The sequence below is a fragment of the Arachis hypogaea genome, chromosome 20, assembly GCF_003086295.3.
Source record: "Arachis hypogaea cultivar Tifrunner chromosome 20, arahy.Tifrunner.gnm2.J5K5, whole genome shotgun sequence".
NCBI classification, from domain to species: Eukaryota; Viridiplantae; Streptophyta; class Magnoliopsida; order Fabales; family Fabaceae; genus Arachis; species Arachis hypogaea.
The window spans coordinates 69,415,160-69,425,843 of NC_092055.1; the positions used below are offsets into that span (position 1 = coordinate 69,415,160).

Below are 10,684 nucleotides of genomic sequence, written 5' to 3' on the forward strand. Positions count from 1 at the left end.
TCTTAGCAAGGAAAGAGAATTAAAAGTCCTATCCTCATTATCATCGTCAATTGTGATGGTAAATGTGAATTGTCTTCACTTAATTAACCTCTAACCAATGGATGAAGGTCAAGTGCATACAATCAACTTGAGTTCACAAGTTCTAGTCAACTCATAGTGAAAGACTAGCTTTGGTGAAGTTCAAGCTAACCGGAAATCTTCAATCATCAATCAACAAAAGACTTTTGATAACTGATGAGCGGATATTTTATACGCTTTTTGGGGATAATTTCATATAGTTTTGAGTATGTTTTAGTTAGTTTTTAGTTTATTTCCAGTAGTTTTTAGGAAAAGTTCATATTTCTGGACTTTACTATGAGTTGTGTGTTTTTCTGTAATTTCAGGTATTTTTCTGGTTGAAATTGAAGGAGCTGAGCAAAAATCTGATTCAGGCTGAAAAAGGACTGCTGATGCTGTTGGATTCTGACCTCCCTGCACTCAAAGTGGATTTTCTGGAGCTACAGAACTCGAAATGGCGTGCTTCCAATTGCGTTGGAAAGTAGACATCCAGGGCTTTCCAGAAATATATAATAGTCTATACTTTGCACAAGAATAGACGACGTAAATTGGCGTTCAACGCCAGTCCTCTGCCCAATTCTGGCGTCCAGCGCCAGAAAAGGATCAAAAACTGGAGTTGAACGCCCAAACTGGCACAAAAACTGGCGTTCAACTCCACAAATGGCCTTATGCACGTGAATTGCTTAGATCTCAGCCCCAGCACACACCAAGTGGGCCCCAGAAGTAGATCTCTATACCATCTGCTATAGTTTACTCATTTTCTGTAAACCTAGGCTACTAGTTTAGTATTTAAACAACTTTTAGAGACTTATTTTGTATCTCATGACATTTTAGATCTAAACTTTGTACTCTTTGACGGCATGAGTCTCTAAACTCCATTGTTGGGGGTGAGGAGCTCTGCTGTGTCTCAATGAATTAATGCAAGTATTTCTGTTTTCCATTCAAACACGCTTGTTCCTATCTAAGATGTTCATTCGCGCTTAACTGTGATGAAGGTGATGATCAGTGACATTCATCACCTTCCTCAACCATGAACGTGTGCCTGACAACCACCTCCGTTCTATATCCGATTGAATGAATATCTCTGAGATCTCTTAATCAGAATCTCCGTGGTATAAGCTAGAACTGATGGCGGCATTCATGAGAATCCGGAAAGTCTAAACCTTGTCTGTGGTATTCCAAGTAGGATTCAAGGATTGAATGACTGTGACGAGCTTCAAACTCCTGAAGGCTGGGCGTTAGTGACAGATGCAAAAGGATATTAAATCCTATTCCAACCGGATCGAGAACCAACCAGTGATTAGCCGTGCTGTGACAGAGCGCGTGAGCGTAGTTTTCACTGGAAGGATGGAAGGTAGCCATTGACAACGGTGATCCACCAACACACAGCTTGCCATAGGGGGACGTGCGTGCGTGAACAAGAAGACAGAGGAAAGCAGAGGTTCAGAAGACAAAGCATCTCCAAAACTCCAACATATTCTCCATTACTGCACAACAAGTAACTTTTAATTTATGCTCTACTGGTTATTCACAATTCAATTGATAAACATAATTGACTTCCTGACTAAGATTTACAAGATAACCATAGATTGCTTCAAACCAACAATCTCTGTGGGATTCGACCCTTACTCACGTAAGGTATTACTTGGACGACCCAGTGCACTTGCTGGTTAGTGGTACGCGTTGTGAAAAGTGTGATTCACAATTCGTGCACCAATAACTCAAGAGTCTCTTAATAATCAATCCAAGTCAAGAACATAAAAATCTAAATTAAAATCCACCCAAGAATTTTATCAAACACTTGGAAGGCACAAAATAAAAGCTTGGTAAATTTACAACAATAGTAAAATCTAACAACTACCAATTGAAATAAATTAACAATGACAACTGAAGAAAGCAATAACAACATGAACATATAAATTGCATTAACAAAGATCCAAAGTATCAAGTGTGCATAAACATGAGGATAACAAAGTGAAAGAAATAACAAGTAGAATTGAAGAACAAAGGTGCTAGAACAATAAATTGCAAGGAATTGTAAATAAAAACAGAAATTAAATCTAACTCTAAGAAGAAATTGGAGTAGAAACCCTAAAACCTAGAGAGATGAGAGAGTCTTTCTCTCTAGAATTCTACATCTAAAACCTAAAGTGTGAATGAATGAGAAGTGAATGATCCCCCTCCAGCTTCACTCTACAGCCTCTAATCTGTATTTTCGGGTCTGAAACTGGGTCAAAAGTAGCCCAGAAATTGCCCCCAGCGAATTCGCTTTACTGGGGCACATGACGCTCGTCACGCGTACGCGTCGATGAACAAATCCCTGGTCACGCGTACGCGTCGCTACCAGCTTCTGAAAATTTCAATTTCTTATGTTCCTTCCACTTTTGGATGCTTCCTTTCCATGCTCTAAGCCATTCATGCCCTATAAACCCTGAAAACACTTAACAAACATATCACGGCATCGAATGGTAATAAGAGAGGATTAAAAATTAGCAATTTTAAAACCAAAGAAGCATGTTTCAATCATAGCACAAAATTATGAAGGATTTGTAAAACCATGCAATTTATATGAATAAATGTATGAATAATTGATAAAATCCACTCAATTCAGTACAAAATAAATCGTAAAATAGTGGTTCATCATACCTATAAAACGGTCATCCAAATAAAAAGTCCCCATCCGACTCCTCGTAAAGGAGGAAAACTTCCAAAATGTAATCCTCGGATACTACACCCTATAAAAGGGAAGGTAAGGCGCTTTTTACAAACAGTACACATTGAGAATACACAATACTGACTTAAGTTTCGAAGTGCCTTTTGCAGGTACTTCCCCCCTTGTCTTCCTGTGACATTGTTCATTTCCCATACGGAGGCATATCTTTGCTGGAGACATAAGCTTGAGATCAAAGGCCTAATAGCTCGATGCAGAAATCTAAGGCAGAAAAGTTATATCTCGACCATTCAGGTCAGAACAATATATATATATATATATATGGAAGAATAGACAACAGTATACATGGATTTTCACACGGTAAACAGATGTATACTCCAATTTTTTAATGAGTCATCTATACACATTAATATCAAACTTTGTTGTCATTTCTATCCTTTTGCCGCCTGGATAACTTTTTTAGCAATAGTGGCTGCGAAGTGGCTCTATACATGGTGTGACATGGCCCTTTTGATGACACAGTAAAAACTAAATGATAAATTATTAAATTTGTTTAATTTTAATAATAAAAAAAAGATTTGCAAGTGATTTAGAATTTTCATTCTCTTCTTTCTTTCTCCAAAATTTACTTCGAACATAGTCCTAGCAGCTATTTCTGAGTTACATCCCTTGATCTACATCTACTTTTTAAAGAAGGAAGGAAAATAACAAAAATTCTAAATTTCTTGTAAAAAAAATTTATTCAAATTTAACAAATTTAATAATTTATCATTTAGTTTGCAATGTGTCATCATCAAAAAGGTCACGTCACATAATGTACAGAGTCATCTGACAATTACTACCACTGAAAAAGTTACCCAGACGAGGAAAATGTAAAAATGACAACGATACTTGATATTGGTGTGTATAGATGACTCATTAAAAAATTAAAATATACATCTATTCATAGTATGAAAATCTATATATACTTTTGTCCAAACTTCTCATATATATATATAACATGATTTGGATTTTTGTAACATATATAGTTGGTAATGAAATACCCACCCGATTCAATTTGCAGTGACTTGTTTGTTTATTTTTTTCTTTTGGAGGAGCATTGGGCCATTGACTTGTTATTTAATTAAATTCTAATGTCCATGTGAAACAACCCAATTATTTGTTACCAAATTGATCATTGGTTCCATCGTGTTTTTCATCTTACATCATCCCAATTTGCGGAAACAATAAACTATTATAGATTCAGCTTTGAATATTGAACACATGCTATGACCATGCACAAGTCCAAGTAAGAGTCTATTTCTTTTTCCCCATAAGATCTTTCTAACGAAGTTGCGGACACTGATGAGTTACCATCTCACTAGCTTCCTAAGAACTAATAAGAAGGTTCAAGGTGCAATGTAACGTCATAACCAACAATTTAATTTAATTTTTTTGCTTGAATACATGCTATGGCCATGTGCAATTCCAAGTCAAGAGACTATATATTTTTTCCAGTAAAATCTTTCAACGAAATTACAAACTCTAATAAGTTAGCATTTTTGCCTCTCACTAGCTTCGTAAGAAGGATAAGGTGCTATGTAACGTCATAACTTTTAATTTAATTTATTTGTTTTCCTAAGTTGCGGAGAAACCTGTCCCACTTTTAATACCGTGATATTCAAATCTTTACTAAAACCTAATCAGATCCAACATTAATATTATTCCAAAACTAGCTATATCAGTTACAAATTTAATTGACATGTTTTCTCTTTATCAAGCTATTTTTACCAAAATAATTAGAAATAAATAAATCTCTATTTCCTAATATAAAAGGATTTAGGTATTTAATGTGTATTTTATTTTTTTAAAAAATATCTTTTATTAAAAATAATATACGCACAATAAAATCATTTACTAAATCGGTCTCTATATACTTATATATAAATATATATTGTTTAACTTAATATGATTGACTTATTTATATATTTAATTTAATTTTTAAATGTATATTTTGTATTTAACATGTATTTTATATGACCGACTAATTTAGTGATTAAGTTTTTATATACACTTAATATGATTGACTTTTTATTTATTTATGACACACTCAATATTTTGTCACACATAAAAATTAGGTATTTAAGTATATTTTATTTGTTTTAGGAAATAAAGATTTTGTTTATTTATTTCTGAAAATTCCCGGCTATTTATAGTACTCTTAGTCTTAGCCAAGAGTAAGATTACGAATTCTAATTCATTTTCTGAAATTCTGAAGGGAGAGTATTATTATTAAGTACTAACAATGTCCATGTACCCAGCAGTAGATCAAGCAGAGACATATGCAATTCAAGGCCATAATCCTGGTGGTTATGTCATACCAGCGCCGGCAGTTCCAAACTATGGTACATCACATCCTTATGCTGCTCCATACCTCACCGGCGGCATCAGAGGACCTCTCCGGTTGCAGCGTTGGTCCACCGGTCTCTGCCGTTGTTTTGATGATCCTGCAAACTGTAAGAGCCTCGACGGAAACCATCTGAATTCTTGACATTATTCTGAAGTTATATATTTATATTTTGACATTGTTTTTTTAATTTTTGTAAGGTGTGGTCACTTGCTTCTGCCCTTGTATTACTTTTGGACAAATAGCAGAGATAGTAAGTAAAGGAACTTCAAGTAAGACCCTTTCTTTTAGTTCATACACAAAGTACGTCTCTAATTTTCTATCTACTAAAAAAAGGAGGAACTGTAAAATAAAGGCTAGAAATATAATTTTATTAACTAAAAATTAATTATTAATTCAATCATTATATATTTATATGTATTTAAATGTGTGTTTTTATATATATATATATATATATATATATATATTTGACTGATTTAGTAACTGATTTATCATATATACATAACCCGTTTTTTTTTTTATGGTATCTCTTGCTCCTTTTTTTTCCCCTTAAATTTCTGATATGAGATACTAATTAATTATTAAACATAGTATAAGCTATTGTTGAGAAACATAATTAGAGGCAGGATGAATAATGAAATAGGGTATGTTCATAACTTTATATGCAGCGTGCACATGTGAGGGAGCTATTTATGGGGCATTGGCTCTTATTGGGTTTCCATGCTTGTATTCATGCTTTTACCGCTCAAAGATGAGGGCACAATATGAGTTGCCAGAGGCACCTTGTATGGACTGCTTAGTTCATTTCTGTTGTGAAACTTGTGCTCTCTGTCAAGAATATAGAGAGCTTAAAAACCGTGGAATTGACTTGAGCATAGGTAAGTCTTCATTCATCCCTTCTTATATTCAATAATTTCTTTTTTTCTTTTCTCTTATTTGTGTGATTTGACTTAAAGTTGTACTTTTCTTTCACGTAAGAAAAAAATAGTTAAGAAATTAATTAGGGTAACAGTCAACTCTGCCAACTACAATATAAATCGTAACAAAAAAGTTCAGCAATACAAAAAAAAATATCTCATAACATTATCCAAACTTAACCTTAATTTGATTTTCTACTGTTACTCAAAATTAAAAAAACAACCGCATCTCTCCTTCCTCTCTCATCTCCAACCGTGTTGTACTTCATCTTTTCCGGTTAGCTCCATCGTCGGGGGACATACCGCCGCACCCAATAGTGACAGTCAATCTTCTATTGCAGGAGCTACCGTGCCTAGCACTGAAATCGACATCCAAAACACGCATGATGGGAGCTCCTTCGCAGCGTTACTGCACTGCACGACCTGATGCCAACCTTGAACGGACGTCCGCCAACGTCCTTCCCTACTCTTGGTGCATAGAATGAGCAGCGCTATAAAAGTTGTTTGCAGCCGATTCCAAGGTAACGCATCTTGTGTCCGTTATCGTTTTCTCAAATCTTTGAAAATTTTTCATGGGTGGAACATGTAATTAATGATCGAAATTTTTTTATGATAAACGGAAGTTTCTGTTTGTAAGGATTTAGATGTTTCTTTTAATATACTACCATTTTTTGAGGATTTTTTTTTTTTTGCGAAAATTTGGATTTTTTTTTGTTACACTTGTGATATTTCTTTGATAAAACTTGAAATGTTTCTGCTGGTAAGTTGTGATGTTTTATTTGTTAAATTTTGGATATTTTTTCTTAAAATTTCACTATGGAGTCAATGAGGAATCTTGACATATAATATGTGTATAATGGTTGGTTATTTAACTCAATAAAAATAAATAATAAATTCAAAAACTCTCATTCAGTTATTTTACATCAAATTTTAAATTTTAAATTTTTAAAAAATCCAGTTAGTTATTTCAAAAAAATAACCATCTGAAATTCTGATTTACTAAAACATTTCACTCCAATACTCTCTTCTTTTTTAACTGGCGGCCACCCCACCTTCATCAATAATCATCTCATTTCACCGTCGCTATTTGGCTTGCCACACGGCACTCATCCTTAGTAAAAATAACCATCCACTTAAGGATAAAAATAATCATCCGCATATCTAATTAATTGAACATCTAACATATTTTAATTATATATAACTAAACACAATCTAATTAAAATAATCATCTATATAAAAATTAAAATAACCATCCATATACCTACTAAAATAACCATCCTAAATTGACTATTAAAATAGAAGAAGATGATGAATAAACAGAAGAAACAACTATTGTGGTAAAACATAATTTTGAAGGACTAGGCATGACGAAAGCGACACTATTGTGAAGCATAGGGCTCAAATCTGAAAGAAGCTAACCATGCTTGGATCCGAAGAAGAAGAGCATGGTGGTATTATCAATGAGAAGAGGCTTGAAGGAATGGGGGAAAGTGAAGCCGGTTCGGAAGAGAGGCACGCGAAAAAGTGGCAGCAACGTTAGACTGAGTGTCGAAGGACGAGGCGTGTCGAGCTGACCAATGGAGGTGAGGACGGTGTCGGTGGGAGGATGCGACGGCGTCGGTATGGCCGGCGAGGAATTCAGTGACACGAGGTGAGAACCGGAGAAGATGACGGTGAGTTTTGAACGTGTATTGGAAGTTACGGTAAGATTAGAAATAACCATACGTAGTATGAATGGGTTTAAATATTAATCCTAATTTTTCAAATTTTAAAATTTGAAATTAAATAATTAATGATCTAATTTTTAATTGTAATTTTATCTTTTTTTAATCCATTGTACACATCGTACATAATTAGTATTGGTTCCCAATACTTTCTCTTTTCGTTAAATTTGGGATATTTCAATGCATGTGGGCTCCGCACGGTGCATAGAAGAGTTGCGGTGGAGGGTACAGAGACAGCGCAACAGACAATTAAAAACAAGGTATCGACGACGCGATGAGAGGATAAGATGGGGCTTAATTGGCATCGCTATGAGGGGAGGAGATGGGGCTTCACGTTGACGAAGTAATTCAAAGTTTAAAATCTTATTTTTAAAAATTTATAATTCTATTTTTTAATAAATTTAAAAAATTATTTAAGTTGGTTGATACCTAATTGATTATTTAGTATGATAATTCTGTTAACAAAAATATTGAAAATTTTGAAAACGAAAACTAAACTGGCCCTCGAGTCTCATTTTGACATTTTGTGGTTACATGCTCTGATCATTGAATCTTATATCACGTTTTTACTTTCTAACAATGAATTGGTCATAGGGTGGGAAGCCAATGCTGCAAGACAAGGAATTACAGTACCTCCATCAGTTTCACCAACCATGACAAGATGAAATTGAAAAATGAAATCTATTAGGATCGGAGTTTTATTTTAATATTTTTAGCTACCACCATTGAGCACGCATATAGTTGATGGTGTTTTCAACTGCTGGCTCTATCTATACTAAATACTTTTGCAGCTTGGTTAGTTTGAGCTTGTGCACTTTTGGTTATCAAAATTCAAAAGCAAAAAGGAGATAATTTGAGTTTTAAATTAAATTTTAGGATAAGTTACCAAAATAAATAAATTGTATACGAAAATGTAATTTTTTAGTAAACTGCGAAAGAGGTTTTACGGTTTTAAAATAAATATAAACCGCTGATGGATTTAGCGGGTTACGTTGATGAGTAAATTGGCCAAAAATTTGCGGTAGGAATCTCGCAATTTCTGTGTATAATGAAAACGTCCATAAATTGCGACAGGACAAATATTTTTACGTAATAGTTTCAAGATCCAATTCATCAAAACCAGAACAACACAAATGCTTCGAGTTCTTTTGCCACTGAACCACATGTTTCACCCAATAGCAACCATAAATGGATCAAACATCTCTAACGGCAGCCGTTCCTCCACTTCAGTCTCAGCCTCAGCCGTAATTTCAACAACCCATAGTTATTCCGAAGATATTACTTTTAAATATTACTGTCATTATAGAGAGAAAGGTTATTCTCAGAATATTACTACTGGAATTTGGCTCACCACAACTCAGGGACGTCCTTAACTACTCCATTCAGATAGGAGAATATTATTAAAATGTGTGTTTGTGTTTTATATAAAAAAATATTTAGTGGTTAATTTTATATACTCCAGTTATAATTAATTACTATTAATATTAAACTAATAAAAAAATAATTTAGGTATCAATTTTTTCAAAATTCATTTAATTTTAGTTAATTTATGACTCCACTATTTCTATTATACTTATACGTATTTTTTATAAGTAATGCTAAAGAAATAATAATATTATTTTATTTGATTTAACATCTATAATTTTATATATATAATATTTAAAATTATATATTTATAAATTTTTATTTATTTTATTAATAATTAAAAAAACAAAATAAAAATTTTAAACTATTTTAACTCGATTTTTATTATTTTCTAAATATTTTTTGTTTTTTAAATGTCTATATTCTACCAATATAGGTAACCAAATTTTAACTTTAAATTTATATAATGAGTCTTTAAACTATAGTATTGAATCAAAACAGTTTATTTGTCAATACAATATAGTAAAATCACCTATATTTTATGAAAAATCGAAATTAATTTCTCCAATAATAAAATTAAAAAATTTCATATTAATAAAAGAGAGTTATTGAGCACGATATCGAAGGAGTCCTAAATGCTTGCTAAGCAAAGATAGAAAATGCTAAGGTGAAAAGATACAACGTTAAAAGATGCTAGAAAGATAATTATGGTTGAATATGCTGGCTACCCTTACACACATGGTGCTTCTGCAAACACCATCAATGACAGCAATAATTTTCAGGCTGGTAATGAATACCACATGCTGGAATCGGTGAACTCATGGTCTCCTTCTCAGTACACTGTTACTCCTCACTATATCCAGCCATTTGGGGACTATATTTTTTAACCTCTGGCAGCGGCCGCCTTTCCTTATCAGTTTTTCCATGGACTTGGTGATGAATTGATGAGATTAGGACCCTGAGCATAAACCGCTGACCCTGTCGCAGTTTATGCATGTTTCCATTGTAAACAGAAATCGCGAGACCCTTACAACGGTTTTTGGCCAATTTGCTCCTCAACGTAATCCGCAAAATCTCATTAGCAGTTTATGTTTATTTTGAAACGGTAAGACCCTTCTCGCAGTTTACATAGTTTAGTGAAAAGTTATATTTTCGTATACAATTTGCAAAAGTTGTATTTCGTTAAATTTAAAACCCAAATATTTTATTTTAGTAACTTTCCCTAAATTTGATAGATAGTTATTGATTATCGATTATTTGAATATTTTCCGTTCATTAACTAAAAATTAAAAATAAAATATGTTATTTACAGACTATTTATCCAAAAGATAAAATATCTTTTTACAATTTAAAAATATTTAATTGATCTTTGACTATTAGACCAGTTATTTGGATAATTGATGATGGATTAAGAATTTTTAAATTGTAAAAAATACTTTATTCTTCAGACAAATAAAAACGATTTATGAGTGAAATTTTAAATTTAATTTTAACCGATCTGATATATATATAAAAGAAGAGTATTAGTATTTTTAATAGTGTGATATTACATTTAATAGTGTGA

At 32.9% G+C, this 10,684-nt stretch overlaps 1 protein-coding gene across 6 annotated transcripts; it reads left to right on the plus strand.

Annotated features, from left to right (window-relative positions):
* Positions 1-4,946: 4,946 nt before the first annotated feature.
* Positions 4,947-8,667, plus strand: LOC112782308 (protein PLANT CADMIUM RESISTANCE 7-like). Of its 6 annotated transcripts, none has more exons than XR_003192945.3 (5): positions 4,947-5,223; positions 5,315-5,386; positions 5,783-5,992; positions 6,373-6,552; positions 8,350-8,667. XR_003192945.3 is itself a non-coding variant. In XM_072230293.1 (5 exons), the coding sequence occupies exons 1-4, from the start codon at positions 5,013-5,015 to the stop codon at positions 6,514-6,516; spliced, it is 696 nt and encodes a 231-aa protein (XP_072086394.1). In that variant the 5' UTR covers positions 4,947-5,012; the 3' UTR covers positions 6,517-6,552; positions 8,350-8,667. The 6 variants fall into 6 exon arrangements, 4 of the variants coding, with proteins under 4 accessions (XP_072086394.1, XP_072086396.1, XP_072086395.1 ...); XR_011879016.1 differs by lacking the exon at positions 8,350-8,667 and adding an exon at positions 7,964-8,083; XM_072230293.1 differs by having other exon boundaries at positions 6,314-6,552.
* The last annotated feature ends 2,017 nt before the right edge of the window (positions 8,668-10,684 follow it).

Bases quoted from the DNA above. Each gene is read 5' to 3' on its own strand.
- LOC112782308 (XM_072230293.1), top strand. From the start codon at position 5,013: ATGTCCATGTACCCAGCAGTAGATCAAGCAGAGACATATGCAATTCAA. The intron at 5,224-5,314 runs GTAAGAGCCTCG...AATTTTTGTAAG, and splicing joins TTTTGATGATCCTGCAAACT to GTGTGGTCACTTGCTTCTGC. The intron at 5,993-6,313 runs GTAAGTCTTCAT...TTTTCCGGTTAG, and splicing joins TGGAATTGACTTGAGCATAG to CTCCATCGTCGGGGGACATA.